Genomic DNA, 27943 nt, shown 5'->3' with positions numbered 1-27943 from the left:
TTTTTGAATTTTTATATTAAAAAGTCTTTGAATTGGTCAGAAAAATTTATTGATTAGCTAAAATTCAATTTTACAACAAACATTATTCACAACAAACATAAATAGATTTGTACATTCATACATCCATACTTATAAACAATATTTCATTTAAAATCGAAGTCGATTTTGTGAATTTTGTCAACCCTACTCCTTAGTTATTCATCTTCTATATACAATCTCTGGCATCTCACGTACCAGTTAAGTAGCGATGTAACTATATAGTCATTTGATTTTATGTTCAGTTCTTAAATGTCTCTTAAAGTATCAGCAATGTGAACCTTTCTAAATAAAATATCTCTTTCGTTATACGTCTTGCATTGACATTGAACAACTGTGCATAATAAAATTTGAATTTTCATTTTGCTTTCTATATGTCCAAGTGATATGAGAGTTAAAGGATTGACTTTTGTCCGAAGAAATAGTTATAATATTAATAAAAGAACAAATAATGATCTAGAACAAAACGATCATGAAGAATCCAATAATGAAGGAAGCCGATTTTTACAATACTGTGCAGCAATTGCTGGTAATTATTTTTATTGCAAATCTTTTTCTTTAGAAAAAAAAGCATTTACCATCTTTCTAAAAGCATACAATAAGATTTTAAGGAAGTGTAATTAAAATTAAATAAAGCTGAATTAAATTAGTTATATTAATTGATGAATTATCCTACTAAATATCAGGTTTCTAAATTTATTAAAACTGTTATTATTTGCTGCCAGTAGTTATGTATTATAATTTTTTTATTAATTTAATGATTTTGTGAAAAATTTTCGATATTTTAATTGAAATTTCAAAACAATCTAGAGAGAAAACTTTCTTATTTTCTGTTAATTATATCACAACATAAAGGCAAATGTCATATGATATTACAAAAGTTGTTATAGAAATTTTTTTTTTAAATATTTACAGTCTTTTATTTTTTTAAACGAAAAAAATTATGATTTATCAAAAATTTATGTTGAGGTTCTAGTACAGTATTACGCTGCGTAATAACAAAAAATTATTATCAACTTTCAATGCATAATATAAAATATAAAAAAATTATTTTTCTCATGTATTACAATTTTCTCTTATCTAACTTTGAATAAAAATAAACGTAATCTCTTGATTTCAAAGTTCATTCACTTTTCAATAAATTGACAATTTCTAATAATATATATATAATAAAAATAATTGTAAATATTTCTAACTGCACTTAAATTTCGTGTGCTAATTCCGATATATCATTTTTATATTAATAAAACAAAAGTAATACTGTAAAATTATAGTAATAACATCAGTTGTGAAAAAAAATTTGAGTTTGCGTAAATAATTAAATTTTGTATATAACTACAAAAAAATGATTATAAAAGTGAATTTAATATTCTATCCCCTCGAGTGTACAACAGTAGTTATCCCCAGATAGTCCTTTAGAAAAAAAAATGAAGGAGGTACTTTTTGACACAAATTCAAAGTATTTACTATTTTTTAAATAAACAGAATGTCAGTAAGGAAGAATAAATAAAAATGTTTGATTTACCGACTGTTGACAATGTAGGAATTTACCTTATCATCAGTTGGTAAAGAAGAATGTACAAAAATTAACGAATTGTCTACTTCTGGTAATGGAGAAATTTATCTTACGATTAGTTAATGATGAAGAAAACAAAAAAGAGTATATTAGTGATAATATAGGGATCTGTTTTACCACCAGTTAATAAAGAAAAATACAAAATGAATTACCTACTGTTGATAATGTAAGAATTTATCTTGTCATCAGGCGACAAAGAAGAAAAATAAAAATTACGATTTATCGACTGCTAGTAATATAGAAATCTATCTTACCATCAATTTGTAACAAAAACTGCAAGTATCGATATGTCAAACGCAAATTTATTAGTGTTTTTGTTACATACTGTGAAGTAAGAAATAAATGATCGGTAATCCTCAAATTTACTTCTCGCGATTCCTATGCCAAATTAGGAATAAATGCGTTCACCTTCGGTACCTCGATCGAGAATATAATCGGTATCTAATTTTTTTAAATAAATAATAATAAAAGAAAACTCTACAGCAAACTTTACCAAATGTTGGGCGCCAGACTCACCGATGAGTCAACGTCAGCAAAACCAACAATATTAAAATCGTACATAACTCAAAAGCTTCAAAAGAAATTTATCAAAAAAAAATTAGATAATAATGTTTAACATCTCGATCTCAATAAACCGGTACCCAAATTATTATTATTATTACTAGCTCGCGGTTGTTAATTAAAACAAGGGGAAGTGGGTCTGTGTTGAGAGCTTTTCATGAGGTACAAAAGAAATAATTCATGATTCCAATAATGCAATTTAACAACTTTATATTATCAATGGCGTCTCTCAGTGTAGTTGTAAATTTTACAAAAAAAAATGTGAATATTTAATTATCGACAGAATTTAATAATTTTTGTTTAACAATTTTACCTCAATAATTATTTTTACTCACTAATTTTCTCTCGATATCGCGATACAAGAAAATTGAAAAGTCTAGCTTATCTTAACGATAACTCGAAAATAACGTGACCTCTAAGAATATTTCGCGACATAACGTTATATTATGAAATACGAATTTAACAAATTATACAAAATCAAAAAAAAATCTTGCTCAAGCATGATTAATAATAAAAAAAAATTATGATTATAATCATAAGGAAATCATCTTTGTCGAAGTGTCGCATAAACGATATTAAAATAATTCTAATTTTTAAATAACTTGAGAAAAATAACGCGAAATTCGATAATAACGACCATTCGACAATATATAGAATCCATATTCCAATTTCAATAATTTTACTTTATATTCGAGTTATAATATAATGAATAAGTGGAATATGCATTCTAAAAAAAAAATTAATTATAGATAGAGAACTACATGTCGACTTACAGAAAAGCTACAAATAAATCCAAATATTTGATTTCCTCGTCTCAGGTTCCTCTATTTTTTTTTCGCTACGGTATCGGCAGATCTCTCGGCTTGGCTCTATATCTCGACGTGACAATCGTGTAGACGGTATTCTTCGACGATACAAAATTTGGAACCAGTCTCTATCGCTATCGCCAAGCTAATGTGCCTCGTGTTCGAGAGTGCCGGCGGCGTCGGGCCTTTTCTAACCTAATCTGATAATCCGGCGCGCGAACACTCATTCTTCTTCTACGCAACGGCGCGAAACACATTCAAATTCAAAATTAAACGAAATATTAAATCATACCTTCACAGCTGATATTTTACAATAATATTTCTTGTATGATTACGAGTTATAGATCACTATTTTAATAGTGTAAAATACGTAAACAATTAATGCTATAATAAAAATAACAATAATAATTAATAATCAATATCGCATGAAATCGATTCTATATCGCAATAGTAGTCTAAATTTTTACTAAATATTAAAAATGAATCAATCGAACCAAAAAAAAAAATATAATAAAGAAAATACTAAAAGAGTTCAAATATTTAAATAACTCAAATAATTTTAATTAACGCTAATAAATTCCGAATAACGTATTAGAATTCAACTCTAATCTGTTAAAAAAAAATTAAGAAAGAAATAGTTATCATAAATATCGCTAAAATGATAAAGAAGAATATAAGAAATAAAATAAACAAAATTTAATTAATTACTACAATACGCAATATCTTCTTGTGTATCCTTGGAGTATTCTTGGTGCATTCTTGGTGCAATCGTTATTGAAATCGCCCTCGCTATGGTATCGTACATCTGTTTTCGTCTGTAAGTAGATTATTAATCTTGGAAAATGTTAAGAAAAATTTATACCTTTTTACCGCTAATGATTCCATAATATTTTCGATGATCGTTACGTCAGTTTTCACGATTTCTCGTACATATCCTGACCAAAATCACGCAGATCCAAATGGTGATAGTCATTGCCTTAATACAAAGTCTGGATCTCAATTAGACTATCATCGGTGAAATGGAAAGAAATTCTCATATAATGCCAATTCGGACGGTACTTCTCGTCATCCAGCATCCGTCCTCGAAATTAGTAGTGTCGCTCCTCATTGACGACAATAATTCAAAATCGACCAATTTCGGTGGATTTCATCGCTCCTCATCGTCGATAGATCCAAAACGAAAATTGGATAAATGAAACAGCCGCACCTCATCGTCGACTGATCAAAGGTTAAAACAAAAACAAAGCAAAAGAAAAACAAAATTGAACTGGTCGCTCCTCATTGTCGGCCAAGTTCCGATATATGGTCCAATAGCGTATGTTGTGGTTAACTTCTCAATTCCAGATGGTTCTAAGACGATAAAAGATTTTTCTACAACAGTATTTCGGTAACCATTCCTAGCGAAGTTATTTCCAATGAAACTGCACCAGAATGATGAAGTCGGATTAGTTCTCATCTATATGGGTTTGAGAACATCTCCTTGTCCGTGGATCCATCAGTAGTCTCGTAGTCCATTGCAGATCATCGTTATCGCACGCAATGAATACATAAAAAAAAAATAAAAATAAAACGGCAGTATACAAAATTATTTTTCTATCCCTAAAGTTAATGCGGTCGAGATCGAGTTATGGAGTAGAGGAACGTGAATACGTGTTCTCCCAGTTAGACAATTTAATTAATTTTTACTTTTACTTTAAAATTTAATAATTTTAGTGACGGGTAAAAAATGTCACGTCACAACTCCACCTTCCTTCAATTGTAAGGAGGTATTATTCCGACGCAACAACAAAAAAAATTTTATCATGAAATGTTTTCACATAATCAAAGAATTGAAAGGAAATCCAATAAAAATAAATCAAAAATAACTCAACAATAAGTCGACAGTTCATTCTCAATCTTCAATATTTGTCTGAACGCTCATTTCCATTATCGATCTTCGACACGCAAGAAAATTAATAACTTCACCATAAATGAAAATGATAATAGCAACAAAATAAACAAAATCATAATTTAGCAAAAAAAAATTAATATTCAATCATCAACCAAAATAATGATAGGGTTAAAAAAAAAATTAATGATAATAAATATTTTTTTTTTTGTCTGCGAGAAATCGACAAAACTTGATTATTACAAACCTTTATTAACAAATATATACATTAATACAATATTCTCAATCGTTGCATCAATGATAATAAAAGAGGAAATAATTATTAGTCTGCAGCCTTCTTTGGCGCTGTTGTCAAATTCTGAGATCATTATAACAGTCGTCAATCGACTTTCTTCTTTTATACTGGAAATATATATTGAATCAAACAAGATAGATTAGTTACTTAATACGATATCAGGGAACGATCATATTTCTATAAACGAAAACAGTATCTTTAAACTAAAATAAACGAAAATTATAAATGTTATTACTCACGACGTAATTAATCTGATCGATAATAGTGATTCGTAAATAACGTGATAATTAAACGATATTTGTAGAAACGAAAAGAAATTGTATGTAATAGTAACAACACGAAATAAGAAAAATTTAAATACGATATCCAAAAAAAATTGTTATTGCATTAACGAGACGAAATTAACGATCGGAGTTGGTAGAATAAATTTTATAAACTTTGGCTTCAATATTCTCTGTGTCTTCGAATGTAGTGGACTCCTTCTATTAATTGTTTACCATCACAATTAGGGCAATCAGCAGTTATGAATCCTTCGTAACTGCAGTGGTAACAAAAAATACGATCGAAGGGTTGATCACAATCGGCATATTTGTGCAACATGGAACCACAATTCCAACAACCATTTTTGCGTGGAACTCTAACATGACTAGTGGAGGGATCTTCGATGTTGATTTTGCGATTTTCTGGATGTTCTTCAGGTGGAAAAAGTTCTTGGCCAGAATTTGACCCTTGTGCGTTACCAGATCCTTCATTCAAAAAGTCGATAGGGCAAGTCTGAGTACTTGCATCACTTAGTTCACGTTCATGACATTTGCAAGGTATTGGGTGCGTTGGTTCTGCGGAGACATCTAATTCTAACTCGTCTTCCTCTGGAATGACTTCAATGACCCTAGGTAAATCTAGTAACAATCCAGGAACACCAGCATCTTCGGGAACTAGATCTATATATTCGGGTTTCGGTTGCGGAAATTGCGTTAGCGAAATCAATAGTCCTGGAAATTTGTGGTTGATAGTCTTCACTATATCAAAATAATTGATACCATCTTCCATAATCCACTCATTTTCTGGTTTCTTGGAAGCAATTGAGTTAGCGAGTTCTTCCTGTAATTTCTCTATTTTCGAATCCATTCTATCGCCTATGATATCCAATCTATTAACGGTTTGAGCTACGGCCCTCGTTGCGTTTCGAGCTACATGTACTTCGTTATATAATCGTTCTAGTAACAATTTCATCTCGGATTTTGGGCTCTCAAGGGGTAAAACCTGATCGTTACTTTCCGCCATATCGATATCGTAACTCGACTTTTCCTGTAAACGAAATAGTAGTTATAATATGTCCTAATTAATTTTTATACAATTTAATATCTTCAATATGGATTTTGCAAATTTTAGCGCCATCTAAGTCGCTTATCTCATAGACTAAAGGAGAAAGAACTTTGGTTATCTCAAAGGGACCATTAAATTTTGGGCATAGTTTTGCGGCGATGTTTTTCTCTTTATTTGATAGTTGGCGATTGCGTGCAAGAACTAAATCACCTAAGCGATATTGAGCTTCTTTACGCCTAAGATTATATCTCTTAGATTGACTTACGAAGGCATCGTCCAAATTTTGTATTACCCAATCTTTAATGACTTGTAATTTACACATTCTTTCGTTCCAAATTTCATGTGATTGTTTTTCTACCTCGTTAACGTTTTCGACTCTACTTCGTAAGAAATTAATAGACTTAGGTTCACGCCCTAAATTTAAAAATGCAGGGGTGGTTTTTATGCTGGTATGAAATGCGGTATTATATGCAAATCTAAATTCTGGCAAATTTTCGTCCCAAGATCGATGATCCTTTTTAACAAAAGAAATAATCATCGTTTTGAGTACCCTATTTACTCTCTCTACAGGGTTCGCCTGTGGATGGTAGGGGGGAGTAGTTGAGTGGTAGATGTTATATTCTTCCGCCATATGACGAATTGTACTATTAATAAATTCTGTACCGTTATCCGTTAATATGACGCGAGGGGCACCCCAACGATTTAATATCAGTTCTCTGAATAATTCTTTGATTTTCTTACCGTTTGCAGATCTGAGGGGAGCACATTCGACCCATTTTGTAAAAAGATCTTGCATGACTAATATATATTGGTATTGTGCTTTGCTGCGGGGAAGGGGACCAATAATGTCGGCGGCGACAACGGTCCAAGGTTCCTCAATGACTCGTTGGCCCATTAATCCAGGAGGAGTTAATTGGTCAACTTTACAAGTTTGACATATTTCGCAACTTCGCACATACGATACCACATCTCGATAACAGTTTGGCCAATAATAACTTTTGGCAATTCGAGCATGTGTTTTCTGCACACCTAAATGACCTGATTGTGGGCTATCGTGTGATTCCGATATTATTGTCGGTACTTGGTCTTCACTCGGAACTAGCTTCCACGCATCGAGATCTTTGTCTAATGATTCCAAATAGGGATCAGAGCGATAATGATAAAGTCTTTTATCGATAATACGCCAAAGTGGAAATCTGTCCGGATATTCGGTTACTGATAAATATCGTCTTACGTACCAAGATAGTTTCGGGTCTTGAACGAAGTTTAGACGGTCGGTAGTCTCGTGTAAGCGGGATAGCGCATCGGGCACAAAATGATTAGATCCTTTACGGTAAACGATTTCGTAATCGTATTCGAGTAACGCTAAGGCCCATCGAGCTAACCTACCTGTCGGATTTTTCAAATTACTTAACCATCTTAGGCTGCTGTGATCGGTCACGACAGTGAAATGGTAACCTTCTAAATATGCCCTGAATTTTTGTATGGCCCATATCACGGCTAGGCACTCTTTCTCCGTGACCGAATACTTTTGTTCAGCTTCTGTCATTACTCTACTGGCGTACGCGATAACGTATTCTATACCGTTAATTTTCTGTACTAAGACGGCTCCTATACCGGAATTACTTGCATCCGTCTGTAATTCAAATTTTTCGTTGAAATCTGGACACGCTAATACGGGAGATTCGGATAGAAAATTTTTCAAGATATCAAATGATTCCTTTTGTTCTTTTCCCCATGACCATTTTACGTTCTTTTTAAGTAATGTAGTTAGAGGTGCTGCTACAGTGGCGAAATTAGGTACAAATCGTCTGTACCATGATGCCATGCCTAAAAATCTACGTAACTGTTTTATATTACGTGGTGGTGGGTATTGTAGAACAGGTTCGATTTTCTCGGGATCAATCTGTAAACCGTTTTCATCGACGAGATAACCTAAATAGCGAACTTGAGTGCAACAAAATTCACATTTTTCCGGACTAAGCTTGAGACCTGCCTCTTTGATTTTATCGAGTACCTTTTTGAGCCAAACCAGATGCTCTTCAAACGTTTTCGTGACGATAATAATGTCGTCTAAATACGCAAAAACGTTTGGTTCCATCTCAGGGCCTATTAGGCGATCTAATAAACGTTGGAACGTAGCTGGCGCATTCGTCAACCCAAAGGGCATTCTTTTAAATTGAAATAACCCTCGTCCTGGGACGGTAAAGGCGGTTTTCTCTCTACTATCGCGATGTAATGGGATTTGTAAAAATCCCTTATGCATATCTAATTTCGAAATATAACGTGCGTGACGCAATTTATCAAGAATAGAATTCATCTGCGGTAAAGGATAAGCATCCTTTTTTGTGACGCTATTTACCTTTCTAAAATCAAGACATACGCGATAACTACCGTCAGGTTTCCTGATCATTATTATCGGGGACGACCATTCGGCATTAGACGGTTCGACTACATCATCCTTTATCATATCGTCGAGTTCTCTATTCATTTCTTCAAGGACTTTCGGGGAAACGATATAATATCTTTGTTTTATTGCTGGATGTGTTCCGACATCTATTACATGTTCCGTTAAACTAGTCAGTCCAAGTTTGTCAGTCGGTTTCGGTAGTTCACGTTTGAGAAAATTGGATAATGTGTCTGCTTGTTCTTTAGTCAATTCTCGTATTCCAAAACATACGTCATCTGTGTCGTCTTCATACTCAAACTCGTATCGCAATTTGGAATTGTTTTGAAAATACCAAGTTCTTTTATCGAATTCGGATACTATTTGAAAGGCTCGTAAAAAATCTAATCCTACTATCAAATTATAGGGTAAACTATCTAATACTCTAGCGTTTATACTTCTGGATTCACCTTTTAATTGAATCGGTAATGTAACTTCTTTAGAAACAAGTTCTACGTCACCATTAGCAAACTGTACTTTTCCGGTACTATTTTTAACATTCAATTCGAATTCTTTAAGCAACTCTATTCCTTTAGTACCGATAAACGTTCGCGAAGCTCCGCTGTCTACTAGAGCTTTGAATGGTATACCGTGTATAAGTATCGTAACGAAAAGTAATGATTCAATCCTATTCAACATGATAACGTTATATGATAATTCAGAAGTATTAAGTTTACCGTAAGATTTAAAATGTAATTTTTCTACATCTATACCGAGTTTTTCGGTCACGACCTTTCCGTCGAAATTATTTGTTTTGACATTATCATTGAAATTTTTTGATTCTATATGATTGGGGTTTGTTATAGGGTATGGAGTCGTTATATCCCCATTCAACGGCTCCGATTTTGGTTTTCCGCGCATTTTGGACATTTGGGACGTGTAACTCCTTTATTACCACAACCGTAACAAAAGAAGGTACGAGGTAAAGTACATGCCTGATGTCTATGTCCCTCGCCATCGCAATTCCAACAAATTATAATGTTAGGCAATGACTGTGTTAATTTCGATTCATCGGGTGAGTCAATATTTTTTAAAGTGTTCAATGGAGGGCTAATTGGAGGAACGTCATTATCTCTTTGTTGTTTGTGATTTTTCTTAGTATTTTTATCGTTATTCTTACTTTCTTTAGAACTTTGTTTTTGGTTTCTTTCTGTGGTAAGAAAAGCTTGCTCGATGTCTTCTTCGTCTGTCAGTTCGTATAGGGCGTGTACATTTTCTTTCTTTCTAGTAGTAGTGCGGTTGCGACTATCACGGTATGCTAAGTCTGGTAGAAGGGATCGCTCCGGAGTGGGGGGTGGGCGGTACGATCTCGCTACTCGATAGGTTTTCTCGGCGGCTATCGCTAGATCTTCCAATTCATTACGCGAAAATATTTCGTGTCTACGAACATGTATTTGCAATCGAGGAAGTAGATTTCGATGTGCATAACTGACCTCTTCTGCTTCCGATAATGGGGGACTAATGCGATCAATTAGTGACCACATACACGTAAGGTAGTCAGCGACTCTTTCATTTTCGCCCTGTGTCCTACGATATATCTCTTGCCGCAATTCGAACTGAAAGTCGGGGTCCGCAAATCGATTTCTAAAAGCGCGAGTGAAGTCGTTAAATGTTCTCCACTGGTGTATTTTTCCCCGATACCAATTGAGGGCAACTCCCGATAAGAAGAAAGGTAAAATTTGTAGAAGGTCTTCACCTCTTATAGGAAAGAAGCAACGTCCTTCTTCAATTCTACGGAGAAACGATTCTGCATCTTCTTGGCTTGAACCAGAAAATCGTACTCCCCACTTTCGCATAGTCTCATATGCAGTAGCGGTGGTTGTACCATATCTGCGTGATCTATCGCGAGGAAGATCTTCATAGTCAAGATAGTCATTACGTGAACTATATCGTGTATCGGAAGGGTTTCGATAATAATTATACGCATTATTATTATTATGATATTGTTCATCATTTCGCGATGGTCTATCGTGATGTCTTTCTCGTGTGTCTCGAGATATATTTTCAAAGCGATTAAAGTGTGAATCGTTTACATTTCGTGACATATATCGAGGGTTTCTATCGCGATTTTCAGGGTATTCATTTTCTCGTCGCGAAGTTTCATAATAATTGTTTTCGCGTAGCGTGTTTTCGGTGAACCGTACGCGACTATTCTCTCTAAATTCTTGTATATTATTAGGTGCGTAATTATCGAATGGTTCGAAATTTTCGTATATACGGGTTCTATTTGAATAATAATCCTGAGCTCGGTTTCGTCTCTCAGAAACATTGTTTCGAGCGTTGTCGCGTTCTATTTCCTGAGAATTTCTTTCGGATGGACTAAATTCGGGAAGGTTAGGATTTAATCGACGGTTGACGGGCCTCATTCCCAAGGATAATCTATCGAGATCTCGCGTTAAAGGCGTTTCAGAACGTCTATTTGCTTCATCGCGAATTAAAGTATTTATTTCGTTAGCCTGCTGTGTTACTCGTCGTGGTATGGTGCCAGTATCAGCGTGTAGTGACGGGTTGGTGGGAGCGGCGAGTGGTAGGGATTGAGTAGGAATGGCTTGAAGAGAGTTGGTAGTGGGAGGGAGTCCGTCGTTACCTAGTACACGTGTACTCTCTGGTGGCATCTCCCCACCAGCGGCTTGTTCGGACAATCCACCACTATTCTGTAATTCTCGATAATCGCGATCTGCAAAATTTTGGCTAAATGCATCTTGGATATTTTCATGATTTGACAGGTTAACTATTGTGTTCGAAGGGCTCCCGGAATTATTTGTCTCTCCTATGGTAATTAAGTCATCCCGATTAGCACTGCTAACTCCAGAGTCATTTAAAGTAATTTTCTGCATTTCGAATTTTAATAATCTCTCACGGAGGACGGGAACAATTCCACTGATGGATAGATTTCGATTCTCTAATTCGTAAGTGAGGTCTTCTTTTCGCATGGAATAGACCCAAGTACGAAGAGTTTTGGGAGTCAGAGTGGGACACATTGTGTTTAAACTTGTTTTAATATTGTATATAAAATTTATTATATTTTTTTTTTTTTTTTTTTTTTTAATTAAACCTTAACGTTAATGAGAGTCGATTGTCGGTGATTATAACTGATTGACATTATTTTTCAATCAATGATTATCACATTTGACGAACATAATTGATCTCAAATTTGTAAAACATTTATACATAGAAATTTTCAGACAAATAATTTTTATTTTATTAAAATATTCTTAAACCAAATTTCATAATTTTATTTCAACACAATATTGTTAGTTTATTCTGCTGAAGCAAGATTTGAAGGGTGAAAACAGTGACTCATAATATTTCTCGAGATTCTGTTTTCTATCTAGTAGCAAGTAAACACGAACAATAAAGTCATACGTATAATCGAATTTAATCTAAACTATCGAAATAAAATTCTTTGAACAATAAATTTTATTTAATTTATAATTATTAATTAATTTGCATAATAACAAATTAACTCAATCACAAAAGAAATACAATTTTACTCAAAATTACACATTTAAACTGCAAGTATCAAAATTCATATAAAACAACATGAAACAACTCTCAAAAGAACTTTTATTTATTTTTGGCAATGCCCCACGTTGGGCGCCATTTGTGAAGTAAGAAATAAATGATCGGTAATCCTCAAATTTACTTCTCGCGATTCCTATGCCAAATTAGGAATAAATGCGTTCACCTTCGGTACCTCGATCGAGAATATAATCGGTATCTAATTTTTTTAAATAAATAATAATAAAAGAAAACTCTACAGCAAACTTTACCAAATGTTGGGCGCCAGACTCACCGATGAGTCAACGTCAGCAAAACCAACAATATTAAAATCGTACATAACTCAAAAGCTTCAAAAGAAATTTATCAAAAAAAAATTAGATAATAATGTTTAACATCTCGATCTCAATAAACCGGTACCCAAATTATTATTATTATTACTAGCTCGCGGTTGTTAATTAAAACAAGGGGAAGTGGGTCTGTGTTGAGAGCTTTTCATGAGGTACAAAAGAAATAATTCATGATTCCAATAATGCAATTTAACAACTTTATATTATCAATGGCGTCTCTCAGTGTAGTTGTAAATTTTACAAAAAAAAAATGTGAATATTTAATTATCGACAGAATTTAATAATTTTTGTTTAACAATTTTACCTCAATAATTATTTTTACTCACTAATTTTCTCTCGATATCGCGATACAAGAAAATTGAAAAGTCTAGCTTATCTTAACGATAACTCGAAAATAACGTGACCTCTAAGAATATTTCGCGACATAACGTTATATTATGAAATACGAATTTAACAAATTATACAAAATCAAAAAAAAATCTTGCTCAAGCATGATTAATAATAAAAAAAAATTATGATTATAATCATAAGGAAATCATCTTTGTCGAAGTGTCGCATAAACGATATTAAAATAATTCTAATTTTTAAATAACTTGAGAAAAATAACGCGAAATTCGATAATAACGACCATTCGACAATATATAGAATCCATATTCCAATTTCAATAATTTTACTTTATATTCGAGTTATAATATAATGAATAAGTGGAATATGCATTCTAAAAAAAAAATTAATTATAGATAGAGAACTACATGTCGACTTACAGAAAAGCTACAAATAAATCCAAATATTTGATTTCCTCGTCTCAGGTTCCTCTATTTTTTTTTCGCTACGGTATCGGCAGATCTCTCGGCTTGGCTCTATATCTCGACGTGACAATCGTGTAGACGGTATTCTTCGACGATACAAAATTTGGAACCAGTCTCTATCGCTATCGCCAAGCTAATGTGCCTCGTGTTCGAGAGTGCCGGCGGCGTCGGGCCTTTTCTAACCTAATCTGATAATCCGGCGCGCGAACACTCATTCTTCTTCTACGCAACGGCGCGAAACACATTCAAATTCAAAATTAAACGAAATATTAAATCATACCTTCACAGCTGATATTTTACAATAATATTTCTTGTATGATTACGAGTTATAGATCACTATTTTAATAGTGTAAAATACGTAAACAATTAATGCTATAATAAAAATAACAATAATAATTAATAATCAATATCGCATGAAATCGATTCTATATCGCAATAGTAGTCTAAATTTTTACTAAATATTAAAAATGAATCAATCGAACCAAAAAAAAAATATAATAAAGAAAATACTAAAAGAGTTCAAATATTTAAATAACTCAAATAATTTTAATTAACGCTAATAAATTCCGAATAACGTATTAGAATTCAACTCTAATCTGTTAAAAAAAAATTAAGAAAGAAATAGTTATCATAAATATCGCTAAAATGATAAAGAAGAATATAAGAAATAAAATAAACAAAATTTAATTAATTACTACAATACGCAATATCTTCTTGTGTATCCTTGGAGTATTCTTGGTGCATTCTTGGTGCAATCGTTATTGAAATCGCCCTCGCTATGGTATCGTACATCTGTTTTCGTCTGTAAGTAGATTATTAATCTTGGAAAATGTTAAGAAAAATTTATACCTTTTTACCGCTAATGATTCCATAATATTTTCGATGATCGTTACGTCAGTTTTCACGATTTCTCGTACATATCCTGACCAAAATCACGCAGATCCAAATGGTGATAGTCATTGCCTTAATACAAAGTCTGGATCTCAATTAGACTATCATCGGTGAAATGGAAAGAAATTCTCATATAATGCCAATTCGGACGGTACTTCTCGTCATCCAGCATCCGTCCTCGAAATTAGTAGTGTCGCTCCTCATTGACGACAATAATTCAAAATCGACCAATTTCGGTGGATTTCATCGCTCCTCATCGTCGATAGATCCAAAACGAAAATTGGATAAATGAAACAGCCGCACCTCATCGTCGACTGATCAAAGGTTAAAACAAAAACAAAGCAAAAGAAAAACAAAATTGAACTGGTCGCTCCTCATTGTCGGCCAAGTTCCGATATATGGTCCAATAGCGTATGTTGTGGTTAACTTCTCAATTCCAGATGGTTCTAAGACGATAAAAGATTTTTCTACAACAGTATTTCGGTAACCATTCCTAGCGAAGTTATTTCCAATGAAACTGCACCAGAATGATGAAGTCGGATTAGTTCTCATCTATATGGGTTTGAGAACATCTCCTTGTCCGTGGATCCATCAGTAGTCTCGTAGTCCATTGCAGATCATCGTTATCGCACGCAATGAATACATAAAAAAAAAATAAAAATAAAACGGCAGTATACAAAATTATTTTTCTATCCCTAAAGTTAATGCGGTCGAGATCGAGTTATGGAGTAGAGGAACGTGAATACGTGTTCTCCCAGTTAGACAATTTAATTAATTTTTACTTTTACTTTAAAATTTAATAATTTTAGTGACGGGTAAAAAATGTCACGTCACAATACATTACTAAAATTCGAAGACCTTGATGCTACATGGGTCAAACCATTATATTTCAACTAAAGTGGTCGCTGACTAATTTTTAAAAATTATAATACTTTGTAGGAATGATTTTGAAGTTATCAAGATCACGAAATGAAAAGAATTTTATTAAAAATTTAAATATTTATTGTAAAATATGAATTTAAAGTATATGAGGTGCTAAAAACTGTCAATTTTTTAGCCATTAGAAAATATGCAAAAAAACATAGAATTTACCATAAAAATAAAAAAAAATTATTGGAATTTACTAAGAATGAATAAATTTATCATTATCAATTGATATATTTATTTAAAGATGTGAAGTAATATATAAAATATGATTTCCAAGTGCACCTGTCAAATAACCTAATTTTGCGATTTTTATTCATTAATTATAAAAAATACAAAACATTAAATTAAATAAAAACTTACCAAATATGAAGTTCTTGCCATAAACTTTTAGAATTTCTTTGCACTTTTCTTCTTTTCTATTCATAAGTATGAAAAATTTAAAAAATAAAATAGCTACTTTGTCTATTTTCACTATTTTTGAAAGTCAATAACTTTCTTGGAGAAAAATGAAAAAATATGGGGTTTCGAAAATTATTTAAATACACACTACATATACATTCACTGAAAATTTCGCATTGGTCCCGAAGCTATTTTTGAAGATAAAGTAGATTAAAAATTTCGTATTTTTTAGGCTATATGGACATGGATTTTAAATCAATGTGAAGGTGGTTCACTGGTGACGACAAACTTCACATTGATTTAATACCTTTAAAACCCATGTCAATATAGCCTAAAAAATACGAAATTTTTAATCTACTTTATCTTCAAAAATAGCTTCGGGACCAATGCGAAATTTTCAGTGAATGTATATGTAGTGTGTATTTAAATAATTTTCGAAACCCCATATTTTTTCATTTTTCTCCAAGAAAGTTATTGACTTTCAAAAATAGTGAAAATAGACAAAGTAGCTATTTTATTTTTTAAATTTTTCATACTTATGAATAGAAAAGAAGAAAAGTGCAAAGAAATTCTAAAAGTTTATGGCAAGAACTTCATATTTGGTAAGTTTTTATTTAATTTAATGTTTTCTATTTTTTATAATTAATGAATAAAAATCGCAAATTTAGGTTATTTGACAGGCGAACTTGGAAATCATATTTTATATATTACTTCACATCTTTAAATAATTATATCAATTGATAATGATAAATTTATTCATTCTTAGTAAATTCCAATAATTTTTTTTTATTTTTATGGTAAATTCTATGTTTTTTTGCATATTTTCTAATGGCTAAAAAATTGACAGTTTTTAGCACCTCATATACTTTAAATTCATATTTTACAATAAATATTTAAATTTTTAATAAAATTCTTTTCATTTCGTGATCTTGATAACTTCAAAATCATTCCTGCAAAGTATTATAATTTTTAAAAATTAGTCAGCGACCACTTTAGTTGAAATATAATGGTTTGACCCACATATAATTAGTAAACTGTATAAATTCAAAAATTTTACCATCCCTGTATATTAAAATTAAACATTTTTAAAAATTATAAATTAATTTTCTCAACTAAATTTCAACTGCTACAGATATTAATTATTATTTGATTTTTAGCTTGCATCTCAATGGCAGCTTGGGGTGCATATCAATCATGGTCATCACCTGCTATACCTCATTTGACAAGTAAAAACTCCTCATTTCCGGTAACTGATGAACAAGCAGCTTGGATAGTCTCATTGTTTAATCTTGGTGATCTATTCGGTACCCTTATAAATCCTCTATTCATCGATCACATCGGACGAAAAAATACCTTACTACTATTTGCTCTACCAGGCCTAATTGGTTGGTCTCTCATTATTTTTGCACAAAATTACATTTATCTCTATGTAGCGAGATTTATTGCCGGAATTGGTCAGGGAAGTAATTTAAATTCATTGGTGATATATTTGACAGAAATTTCCGAAAAGAATATCAGAGGAATTCAAGTGAATACAATAAATATAGCATTATCCGTTGGTATTTTTATTTTTACAACTATTGCTGCCTTTACATCCTATGAATTTTTAAATATTTCCTCTGCCTCATTGTTGATTCTGTTTTTGTTGATATTTCCCTTTTTACCCGAAACACCTTATTACTATCTCTTACGCGAAAGGAATGACGATGCCATGAAGTGTTTAATGAAATTTCGAGGTATTACAGAATCATCAGAGAAATTAGATGCAGAAATGAGAGAAATGAAATTGACAGTCGATGAAAATAAAAGAAGCGCAAGCAATTTAGTAATTTGGGAATTGATCAGCAAAAGTTATAATCGAAAGGGAATGATTATTATGTTTCTAATGAAAATGACGCAATTATTATCGGGTATTGTGGCAATTTCGTCATATGCTCAGGAAATTTTTAGTTACAGTAGTCCATCTATTGATGGTGGAGTTCAAGTAATTATTCTCCAAGGAATTTCTTTGATTGCATCACTATTTACCAATGTTCTAATAGACAGATACAATAGAAGAATCATTTTTCTATTGACTGGCATTTTATCATCAATTTGTCTAGGAAGTGTTGGAATATTTTTCTTCATGAACGATTACATCAAGGCAGATGTTTCTTCTATTACATGGCTTCCACTTACGGCGTTGGTTTTATTTAATATTGTATATCTTTTTGGAATTGGTACCATTCCCTATATAGGACAAGGGGAACTTTTTCCAATGAATGTAAAAGGACCTGCTGTTGCCTTTGGTATGGCAATGGGTTCGATTTTTGCTTTTGGTACAGCAGTCGGATATAAAGCATTAAATCATGCTGCTGGTGTTTATACGACATTTTGGTTTTTTGCTGTTGCAACATTCATTGGATCAGTACTCACATTTTGGATTACACCGAACACAACTGGAATGACTTTAGAGGAAATTCAAGCTTTACAAAATCCGAAATTGAGAATAAAACTTGAATTACAACGTAAGGATGAGAATTCAAGAAGAGCATAAAAATGTTCACCGATAGACATTACTGGTCGTTTATGGCTAATTTAATCATTAAATTGTACAAATAAACTGAGAAACTTCATGTGTGTCAAATTAAAAAATCTAAACATAACAAACCACTAAATCACTTTTATCAGTGTGTATATATTTTTTACCATGACAAAATGAAATAGTATAATTTGGTTTCTTTTCATTAACTTGTCAAATTACGCCAGTAAGAATATTGAAGAAAAAATTAACATTCACAATAAGACAAAGAAGATATTTTATCAATCTTATTGAAAATGAAGTAAGCCAGTATAATCTCTTGAGGCTACTGGTTCACATTGACAGATTTTCCCACCACCTCTTAAAAAATGATATTGATAAGAATTCCAAATATTTATCAAAGTATGAACAAAGTGCATTTAACTTGTAGTAAGGAAAATTTGTAAGATAATAGGGTTTCAATTAAATCGAAGGATATATAAATGTAGTTCTTTTTTTTACAATAAAAGTATTTTAGTTATCAAAATAATAGTTTTATATTTAAATAAATGTCATGTTAGTTTTTACTTTAAAACCCCATAAAATTGAAGCAGGATTTTGCTATGATTGGAAAAAAAGAACGAGATATCCAAACTAATTTTCAAATGGATGTAAACAATTTTAAAACAGGCAGTCAGGTGATGCAATTCATTGCAGGAATCAGTGGTAATTATTAATTATATATATTAATTTGTTTACTTTCACGTTCCTAGCAGAGAATTATTAACCTATATCCATTATATTTATTACTTTGACTGAAAGGTCTTGCTGATAATAAATAATTTTCAATTGAAATAAAATTTTACAAGGCCTTTACGAATTTATTAACGTCTTTTTAAATTTATCAAAATGTAATTATAATTAATAATAATATAAGCCATCTATCTATCAGGGATTGATGTCTTATAAAATTCAAAAATCTGAAAGATTGTGCTAATTTATGCAAAAACTGGATTGTAAAATGGAAAATAGGAAAGTAATACAATAACAGCTGCAATATTATGCTCTCTGTATGGCTCTGCCATCTGACGGCGACTCACAGTGGGAAAAAAATGACCCTCTGTGGACAAAAATCTACCGACAACACAAATCTTAACCGATTTTAATATTTTTTTTTTTAAATACTCGGAGAGGTTTTTCCTGTAACGCACAACTGCGATAAATTTGATTTATTTCAAACTAACCTTAAAAATGATACCTATATATGAAATTACGTTATTAGGATGGTTTAAAAAATGAAAAAATGATTAATTTTGATATAGCAGAGAGTATTGTGAACCCTTTTTGATCACTGAATGCGAATTTGACACTAAAATTGCAAAATTTTAAAATTCAAAATGGCGGATGCAATATGGCAGGCAATGTTTTATAAAAGTCACTAAATTCACTCGAAAGTTGTTATTCAGGGGTTTTTAAGGTCGCTGATTACGAATCTGAAGTCTGATTTCAAAAATTCAAAATGGCGGATCCAATATGGCGGATGAGACAGTCAAAAACTAATTGGATTTGCTTGAAAGTTGTTACCCGGGGGTTTTTGGGGTCGCTGATTACGAATCTGAAGCCTAATTTGAAAAATTGAAAATAGTATTAGATTAGAGTATTATATTATTATTAGATTATTAGTATTAGATCTGCCATCTCAAATTTAAAAAATTCGACTACAGATTTGTAATTAGCAAACCCAAAAACCTCCAAGTAACAACTTTCAAGCAAATTCAATGAGTTTTTAATTTTTTAATCCGACATATTGGATCCGCCATTTTGAATTTTTGAAATCAGACTTCAGATTCGTAATCAGCGACCTTAAAAACCCCTGAATAACAACTTTCGAGTGAATTTAGTGACTTTTATAAAACATTGCCTGCCATATTGCATCCGCCATTTTGAATTTTAAAATTTTGCAATTTTAGTGTCAAATTCGCATTCAGTGATCAAAAAGGGTTCACAATACTCTCTGCTATATCAAAATTAATCATTTTTTCATTTTTTAAACCATCCTAATAACGTAATTTCATATATAGGTATCATTTTTAAGGTTAGTTTGAAATAAATCAAATTTATCGCAGTTGTGCGTTACAGGAAAAACCTCTCCGAGTATTTAAAAAAAAATATATTAAAATCGGTTAAGATTTGTGTTGTCGGTAGATTTTTGTCCACAGAGGGTCATTTTTTCCCACTGTGCGACTGTACGTAATGTACCTGTCATTACTTTCCTATTTCCAATTTTGTAATAGTGTTTTTGCATGAATTCGCACAATCTTTCGGATTTAGGAAATTTATAAGATAAGGATTCTTGGTATTTTTACCGATTTTGTAACAAGTGTCAAGTGTTTCGAGAAAAAAGTATTTCAAATCAATGTTTATCATTTTCACGTTCAGTGCCGTTTTTATAAGACGTTAATTAAAAGTCCTTCATTGCCAAAGAATTTCAAAGAATACTCTTAACTCTTGTAATTTTAGATTTGTTTTATTGAACTTAACTTAAATTTCTAACTAGTTTATTTGAATAAATTTTTATTTTTAGCCTCCCTTTCAATAGCAGCAGCGGGAGCAAATTCAGCCTGGACTTCACCAGCGCTTCCTTATTTAAAGAGTAATTATTCATCATTTCCCGTCAGTGATGAACAAGGAGCATGGATTATTTCAATCTATAATCTCAGTGATATAATTGGATCGTTACTAGTTATTTTTCTCATCGATAGAATTGGCAGAAAAATAAGTTTACTTTTCAGTGGCATACCATTATTTCTCTCTTGGCTATTTATTATCTATGCTAGCAATTATGTACATCTTTTGATTGCAAAATTTATTGCTGGATTTGGTCAAGGATGTGCCTATGCAACAATAGTGATCTACTTGTCGGAAATTGCTGAGAAAAATGTACGAGGTATAATAATTTCTGGTCATTAATTCATCATGCTTTTAGTTTAAGATGTTAGATTATTTTTTTAGATTTTTAAACCCTTTGCAGGTACTCTGATAAGTATTATGCGGATATCGACAGTAATAGCAATGTTTCTATTGACAGCAGTGGGATCTTTTTGTTCGTACGAAACATTGACTTTGTCGTGTGCATCGGTACCACTTATTTTTCTCATTACATTCATATTCATGCCAGAGAGTCCTTATTATTTTTTACTTAAAAACAGAGATCAGGATGCGCTAAAGTGTTTGATGAAATTAAGAAGTTTGACTGATCAACAATCATTGATTTCCATCATTAGAGAAATGAAATTAGACATTGAGAATGAGAAAATTTACAAGATTAATGCACTCGAAGAACTATTTTCGAAGAAATATAATCAGAAAGGTCTTTTGATAGTGGTTTGCATGAAAGTAACACAATTGATGACTGGACAATCTGCAATTATCAATTACACTGAGGAGATTTTTACAATTAGTGGATCATCATTTGAGCCAAAAATATCGGTTTTAATTCTTGCTGGTGTTCGTGTTATTGCTTCATTTATTGTTGGAGGAATGATGGAACGTGTGAGTAAAGGAATGAATTTCTTCATCTCTGGCATATTAGCTTCAATATTTTTAGCAGTAGTTGGTTTATTTTTTTTTCTAAAATTAGAAACAATTGTTGATCTAACCTCAATTGTTTGGTTACCACTTGTGGCTCTTATTCTTTTTGAATTAGTTTACTATATGGGAATGAATGTTGTACCATATGCAATACAGGGTGAAATTTTCCCAATTAATGTGAGAGGTATTGCTGTGTCTGGTGGTATGATGTTTGGATCAATTTGTTCATTTGTGACTACAATTGGATATTATGAAATCGCTAATGCTGCGGGCATTTATACGGCATTTTGGTTTTTTGCTTTTATTGCTTTTCTCGGATCAATTATTTCCTTTCTAATTATACCGGCAACAAATGGTAAAACTCTGGAGGAAATTCAAGCCATGAGGAATCCGACAATGAAAATCAAACTCGATTTACAAAGATGTAATATAAGATAAAATGTATGAGTCTGTCACAAAAAAAAAAAATTTAATTCCTCTAAATTTTTAGTATTGTTTAAAATTTCCCTTCTGTGGTTATTGAAAATAAAAATATTTCTGTCCAGTTAATAGAAACTCTATTTTTTTTTTTAACTGAACAATTAAAAGTGTTCGCAGAAAGTGATTAATAAACTTAGTTGATAATGTTGGTGCAATCGTGTAATTAGACTGATAAGAATATTACTGTTAAAATGACATCGGACAATTCTAGTGTATATTTGCTTTGTTCAAAAAGTTGTGTACAATTTTATATATAAGTGTAAGGAAATAAAGAATTGATTATTTTTAATTCTTTAATTTCAAATTCATTGAATTTTTCGAAAATAGTTCATTCCTAGAACAGTAAAGAAATGATAAAGATTTATAAATAACAATTCTGGATTAAAAAAAAATACAGAAGTTCAAGTTCAGAAAGCGATTCATTATCAGCAAGGTAACTTTAATTTTTATTTCAATTTTTATTATAAAAAAATTTGTAACTAACATTTTATCCCGTTTAAAACAATATCCAAAGAAATATTTCCTGAAATTTTTTGCATTAATTTTTTTTTGACACTATTGTCAAATAAAATTTGGATAAATTAAAATTTTAAATAAAATTTGGACAAATTAAATTCGGATTTGTAACTCAAATAAATTAATATTTGGACAATTCAAAGGTTTCTGAAATAGAAAATAAATATTTACACAATTAGATTATCATTTGGTATATAATGTCACGACAACGATTTCTGAAGAAACAATAAAAATTAATAATGAAATAAGTTCAAAATAAATTTAATCGAATTTTTTTGAAAAATGGTTCTATGATGGCGAACGCTCTTAAATTTCCTCTAACAAAAATGTTTTTTTCACTTTTCTGACTCGTGGCTACCCTGATTATATTATATAAATTAAAAAAAAAATTAATCAATTTCTATTTCTTATCTTTTTTTTCAGTAAAATGAAGAACAAACTTTTGACGAAAATTTTAGCAAGAAGAAGGTATCAAATGCAATATATTGCTTGCATTAGTGGTGAGCTTTTTTTTTGGTAAAAGTTAATAATTTAATTTTTCTACACTTATAATAATAATGCTAATAATTTTTATATAAATCCACTTTTTAAACATTTCTGAGTTTCCTTTCATCTCCAATAGTTTTTTTAAAGAAATTTTAAATTAACTATATATCTATTAAACCGTGTCAATATTGAAATAATTCTTCTTAGACTTAAGGGGAGAAACCGGTGAAATTTCAACTTATCAAAATCAATGTTGTTTAGGAGTATCAATTTTTTTTCTACCATTATTTAAGATATAAAATTATTACATATTGTTAAAATTAAAAAAAAAATATTTTTGACCATTTTAGAAATTTTATTTTTTTAAATATTAAAATATTTCAAAATCCATATACTATTGATTATTCAGAATCACGAAAGAAGCTTAAAAAAATCAACAATGAAAAATAATAAAATTTATGAGAGAAGATGAAATTATAATTTTTCCAGAATTTCGAATTTTATTTTACAAATTAGTAAATTTAAAAAAATTTCATAAATTACAATTTTAAATACTAAATATTGTCAATAAGAATGAGCAAAAAGCTGTGAACGTTCAAATGAACAAAATTTTTTTTGTAACTTCTTTAAATACGAATTTTATTACAAAATATTGTTTTAAATATCTAAAAAGAATTTATTAAATTAATATTAGTTTAATTTACTGTTTTATTTTACATTGACATTATAATTTTTAATAATTTATAGATTGAAAAAAATATTTTGTTCATTTGAACGTTCAAAACTTTTGGTTCATCAATAAGAAAATTAATACCTCTAAAACAACATTATTTTGGATAAGTTAAAATTTTAAGGTCGGTGATGTTCACATCGATTACGATCATCGAAGTTTTAAAAACCAAGATACTGCATAAAGACAACAAAAAATTACAAAAAACTTCAAAAAAACATTATACTTAAAAAAAAATTAAGTTCAACCCCAACGTCAATAGAAAAACACCCCTAGTATAAATTCCTACATAGACATTTTTCAAAAAAAAAATTGAAATTTCATTACACACACAATTTTATTCAAAATTCTCGCCCAAAATACAACTAAAAGTTTAGAAAAAAATTGACACCCCGATACAAGTAGGGGAAGACCCCTATTACCACCCTTAAGCCAACTCCTAAATTCCCAAAAAATTCAATTTTTCTTATACAGACCATTTTATTCGCAAATTCTTGTACAAAATCCAAAAAAAAGTGTAAAAAAAATTTACACTCCTATAGAAGTATTGGAAAAAGAGTAAAATCTAAGAAAAATGGACTTTTTTGGGAATTTAGGGGTTGCCTTAAGGGTGGCAATAGGGATAATAGTATGGAAAGACCCTTCCCATACTTGTATCGGGCTGTCAATTTTTTTCTACACTTTTAGGTGTATTTTACGCAAGAAATTGCAATAAAATAGTCTGCCTAAGAAAAATTGAATTTTTTAGAAATTTAGGGGATTCTTAAGGGTGGTAATAGGGTGTCAATTTTTGTCTTAACTGTTAGTTGTATTTTATGCGAGAATTTGCAATAAAATTGTGTGTGTAATGAAATTTCAATTTTTTTTTGAAAAATGTCAATATTGGGATTTAAACTAGGGGTGTTTTTCTAATGAATTTGGGGTTGAATTTAATTTTTTTTTGTATAATGTTTTTTTGAAGGATTTTGTAATTTTTTGTTGTGTTTATGCAGTATCTTGGTTTTTAAAATTTCGATGATCGTAACCGATGTAATCTTTACCGACCTTAAAATTTTGCCTCTTAATGAATAAATTCTGGGACGCCTGAATATTTTCTTCATTAGACTTGCCGGAATATTTATGGTGTCGAATTAAAAATTATCGAATTTACATCACTGCAAAAACTAGCCGTCTTAAAAGTGCAAAAAACGTCTTGTTTTAAGACACATTTGGTGTCTTAGACGCGAAAAACGTCTTAAAACAAGACGTTTTTTCCACTTTTAAGACGGACAGTTTTTACAGTGATTTAGTAGCATTTTTAAAAAAGTAGATTTTATAATGAACCCAATTTAAATATCGAAAAATTTATATTTAACAAATTACTGAATTTTTAGAATTTTTATTCAACTAAACTTTGATAAAGCAGATTTTCTAATATATCGAATTTTCAAATAATGCAATTTTCATTTAACTAAATTTATACCTAGAAAAATTTTCATAAAAAAAAGTTTTTATTTATTGGAAAATTTGTTGTAAAAATTAAAAAATGTTCATAAATTACAAAATGGCGGCAATTTTCATAAAAAAAAAACGAAATTGAAATTACTCAAAAATCCCCACTGAATTCAAAGTTCAGTTAAATAGAAATTCAACAAAATCAGAATTTTATCAAATAGAAATTTTTCGATATTAAAATTGGGCTCATTATAAAATCTACTTTTTTAAAAATTCTACTAAATGTAAATTCGATAATTTTTAATTCGCCACCACAAAAATTCCGTCAAATCTATAATGAAGGGAATATTCATGCGTCCCTAAATTCTAATTAAATTCAACAGGTTCTTTGGCAACCGCCGCATGTTTAGTGAACACTTCTTGGACTTCAACGGCAGTACCATATTTAAAAAGCAATGAATCAAAAATTCCCCTGACAAATACACAAGGAGCATGGATAGTATCAATTTATAATATTGGCGATATAATTGGAACGCCATTGACAATTTTATTTGTCGATCGAATTGGAAGAAAGTACACATTACTTCTATATGGCATACCAGCAATTATATCATGGCTAATAATAATTTTTGCAAATACTTATATTCATCTCTATATTGCACGATTAATTGCTGGTATTGGTCATGGATTTGTTTTCAGTACAACGGTAATTTATCTTGCTGAAATTTCGGAAAAAAATTCGAGAATAACACTTTTTACAATAATGCGCGTTACAGCGAGTACTGTTGGATTAATAGCAACAACAGTTGGAGCATTTTTGTCCTATGAAATTTTGAATATTACTTGTTTAGTAATACCAATTTGTTTCCTCATTTTTTTCTCTTTTATGCCCGAAAGTCCCTATTATCTTTTACTAAAGGGTTATGAAGAGGAGGCAATAAAATGTTTAATAAAATTACGAGGTAAAATGGAACAAACTTTGACGCATGAAATTTTAGAACACGACATTGCTGAAATGAAATTGAATATTGATGAGAGTGTTAAGATAAATGCATTTTGGGAATTATTGTCTGATAGGAATAATCGTAAAGCAATGTTAGTAGTTTTGTTTATGAAAATTACACAATTTATGTCGGGAAATTTAGTTATTCTTGGATATACTGTGGAAATATTTCAATACAGCGGTGCAACTGTAAAACCAAATATAGCAGCTCTTATATTAGCTGGTATTCGATTAATTTCATCCATGACTGCTGGAGTAGTGTTAAATTTTATAGATATAAAAATTAATTTTCTTTTCTCTGGATTATTTGGCGCATTTTGTTTATTTATATTGGGTATGTATTTTTATTTGAAAGATTTGGGTGAAGATGTTTCTCCAATATCGTGGCTACCATTGACGGCGCTTATTATTTTTGAAATAATCACAAATTTGGGCATTACCATTATACCATTTATTATTCAAGGAGAATTGTTTCCTATGAAAGTTAAAGGTATTGCTGGTGTTTATGGCACAATTCTTGGTTCAATATGCACATTTGCAAGTACAACGGGATATAGTGCATTGAATGATGCTGTTGGTTTTCATGCATCTTTTTGGTTATTTGGATTTGCCAGTTTATTTGGATCTGTTATTACATATTTTATTACGCCTGAAACAACAAGAAAAACTTTGGAGGAGATTCAAGCAATGCATAATCCTGAGATAAAGAAGAAATTGGAATTGGTGCGTTTAAGAAGATTAGATTCCAACATCAGTTCAATACAGAATTGAAAAAGAAATTTAATTTTTGATTGTAGAAACCAAAGATTTATATTATAGAATTTATAGTTTGAAGAGGTACTTTAGAATAGTAATACTTGTACAAAGTTTATTTAAGTTATGATTATATAACAACCTTTCATTCAAGTCGAATTACTGACATGAAGACTGAATTAGTCAATGATAGTTACTGCAAAAGATAAGATCGAGCCGATCTCATAATTGTATTTAAATTTTTCAATAAAAGGTTTATTTTTATCTAAGGTGATAGTGTGGCCCTACTATGTAAATTAGTCATATTTATTATCGATCAGATGTTAATCAGTTTTTATAAATTTCGGAAAATTTATATACACTTTTATAAAATTTATAAAAATATTATAAGATCAAGTAGAAATTTTCAATTCATTATTTAAAAAACGCGTAAAGGACATAAAATTGTAGAATAATACCACACGTATAATTTGTTAATACAAAAAAAAATCAATGAAGAATTATTTCATTTTTAACTTTAAGATATGGTGCTTAAGATTGAAGAAATATTTCGAATTTAATCGAATATAATCACGTGTATATTTATCAATATTTATCTATGTATATAAAAAATACTCTGGTAATTTTAGACACAAAACA

At 30.7% G+C, this 27943-nt stretch overlaps 2 protein-coding genes across 2 annotated transcripts; both read left to right on the top strand.

Moving 5' to 3' along the window:
• Positions 1 to 157: 157 nt before the first annotated feature.
• LOC127278042 (uncharacterized) lies at positions 158 to 22344 on the top strand. The gene is made up of 5 exons (XM_051299549.1): positions 158 to 565; positions 16969 to 18341; positions 18905 to 19037; positions 20896 to 21258; positions 21343 to 22344. Exons 1-5 carry the CDS (start codon positions 424 to 426, stop codon positions 22338 to 22340), a joined length of 3009 nt encoding a protein of 1002 aa, XP_051155506.1. The 5' UTR covers positions 158 to 423; the 3' UTR covers positions 22341 to 22344.
• Positions 22345 to 22668: 324 nt separating this feature from the next.
• LOC127278076 (facilitated trehalose transporter Tret1-like) lies at positions 22669 to 27924 on the top strand. Its single transcript, XM_051299606.1, has 3 exons — positions 22669 to 22815; positions 23322 to 23398; positions 25932 to 27924. Exons 2-3 carry the CDS (start codon positions 23326 to 23328, stop codon positions 27320 to 27322), a joined length of 1464 nt encoding a protein of 487 aa, XP_051155563.1. The 5' UTR covers positions 22669 to 22815; positions 23322 to 23325; the 3' UTR covers positions 27323 to 27924.
• The last annotated feature ends 19 nt before the right edge of the window (positions 27925 to 27943 follow it).

Source organism: Leptopilina boulardi, unplaced genomic scaffold, assembly GCF_019393585.1.
Source record: "Leptopilina boulardi isolate dan_hultmark-lab unplaced genomic scaffold, ZJU_Lbou_2.1 LbouV2_194, whole genome shotgun sequence".
In the NCBI taxonomy this organism is placed as follows: Eukaryota; Metazoa; Arthropoda; class Insecta; order Hymenoptera; family Figitidae; genus Leptopilina; species Leptopilina boulardi.
This window is presented reverse-complemented; position numbering and strand designations above follow the sequence as displayed.

Bases quoted from the DNA above. Each gene is read 5' to 3' on its own strand.
- LOC127278042 (XM_051299549.1), top strand. From the start codon at position 424: ATGAGAGTTAAAGGATTGACTTTTGTCCGAAGAAATAGTTATAATATT. The intron at 566-16,968 runs GTAATTATTTTT...TTTGATTTTTAG, and splicing joins ATACTGTGCAGCAATTGCTG to CTTGCATCTCAATGGCAGCT. The intron at 18,342-18,904 runs GCATAAAAATGT...TTTTTACTTTAA, and splicing joins AGGATGAGAATTCAAGAAGA to AACCCCATAAAATTGAAGCA.
- LOC127278076 (XM_051299606.1), top strand. From the start codon at position 23,326: ATGAAGAACAAACTTTTGACGAAAATTTTAGCAAGAAGAAGGTATCAA. The intron at 23,399-25,931 runs GTGAGCTTTTTT...TAAATTCAACAG, and splicing joins ATATATTGCTTGCATTAGTG to GTTCTTTGGCAACCGCCGCA.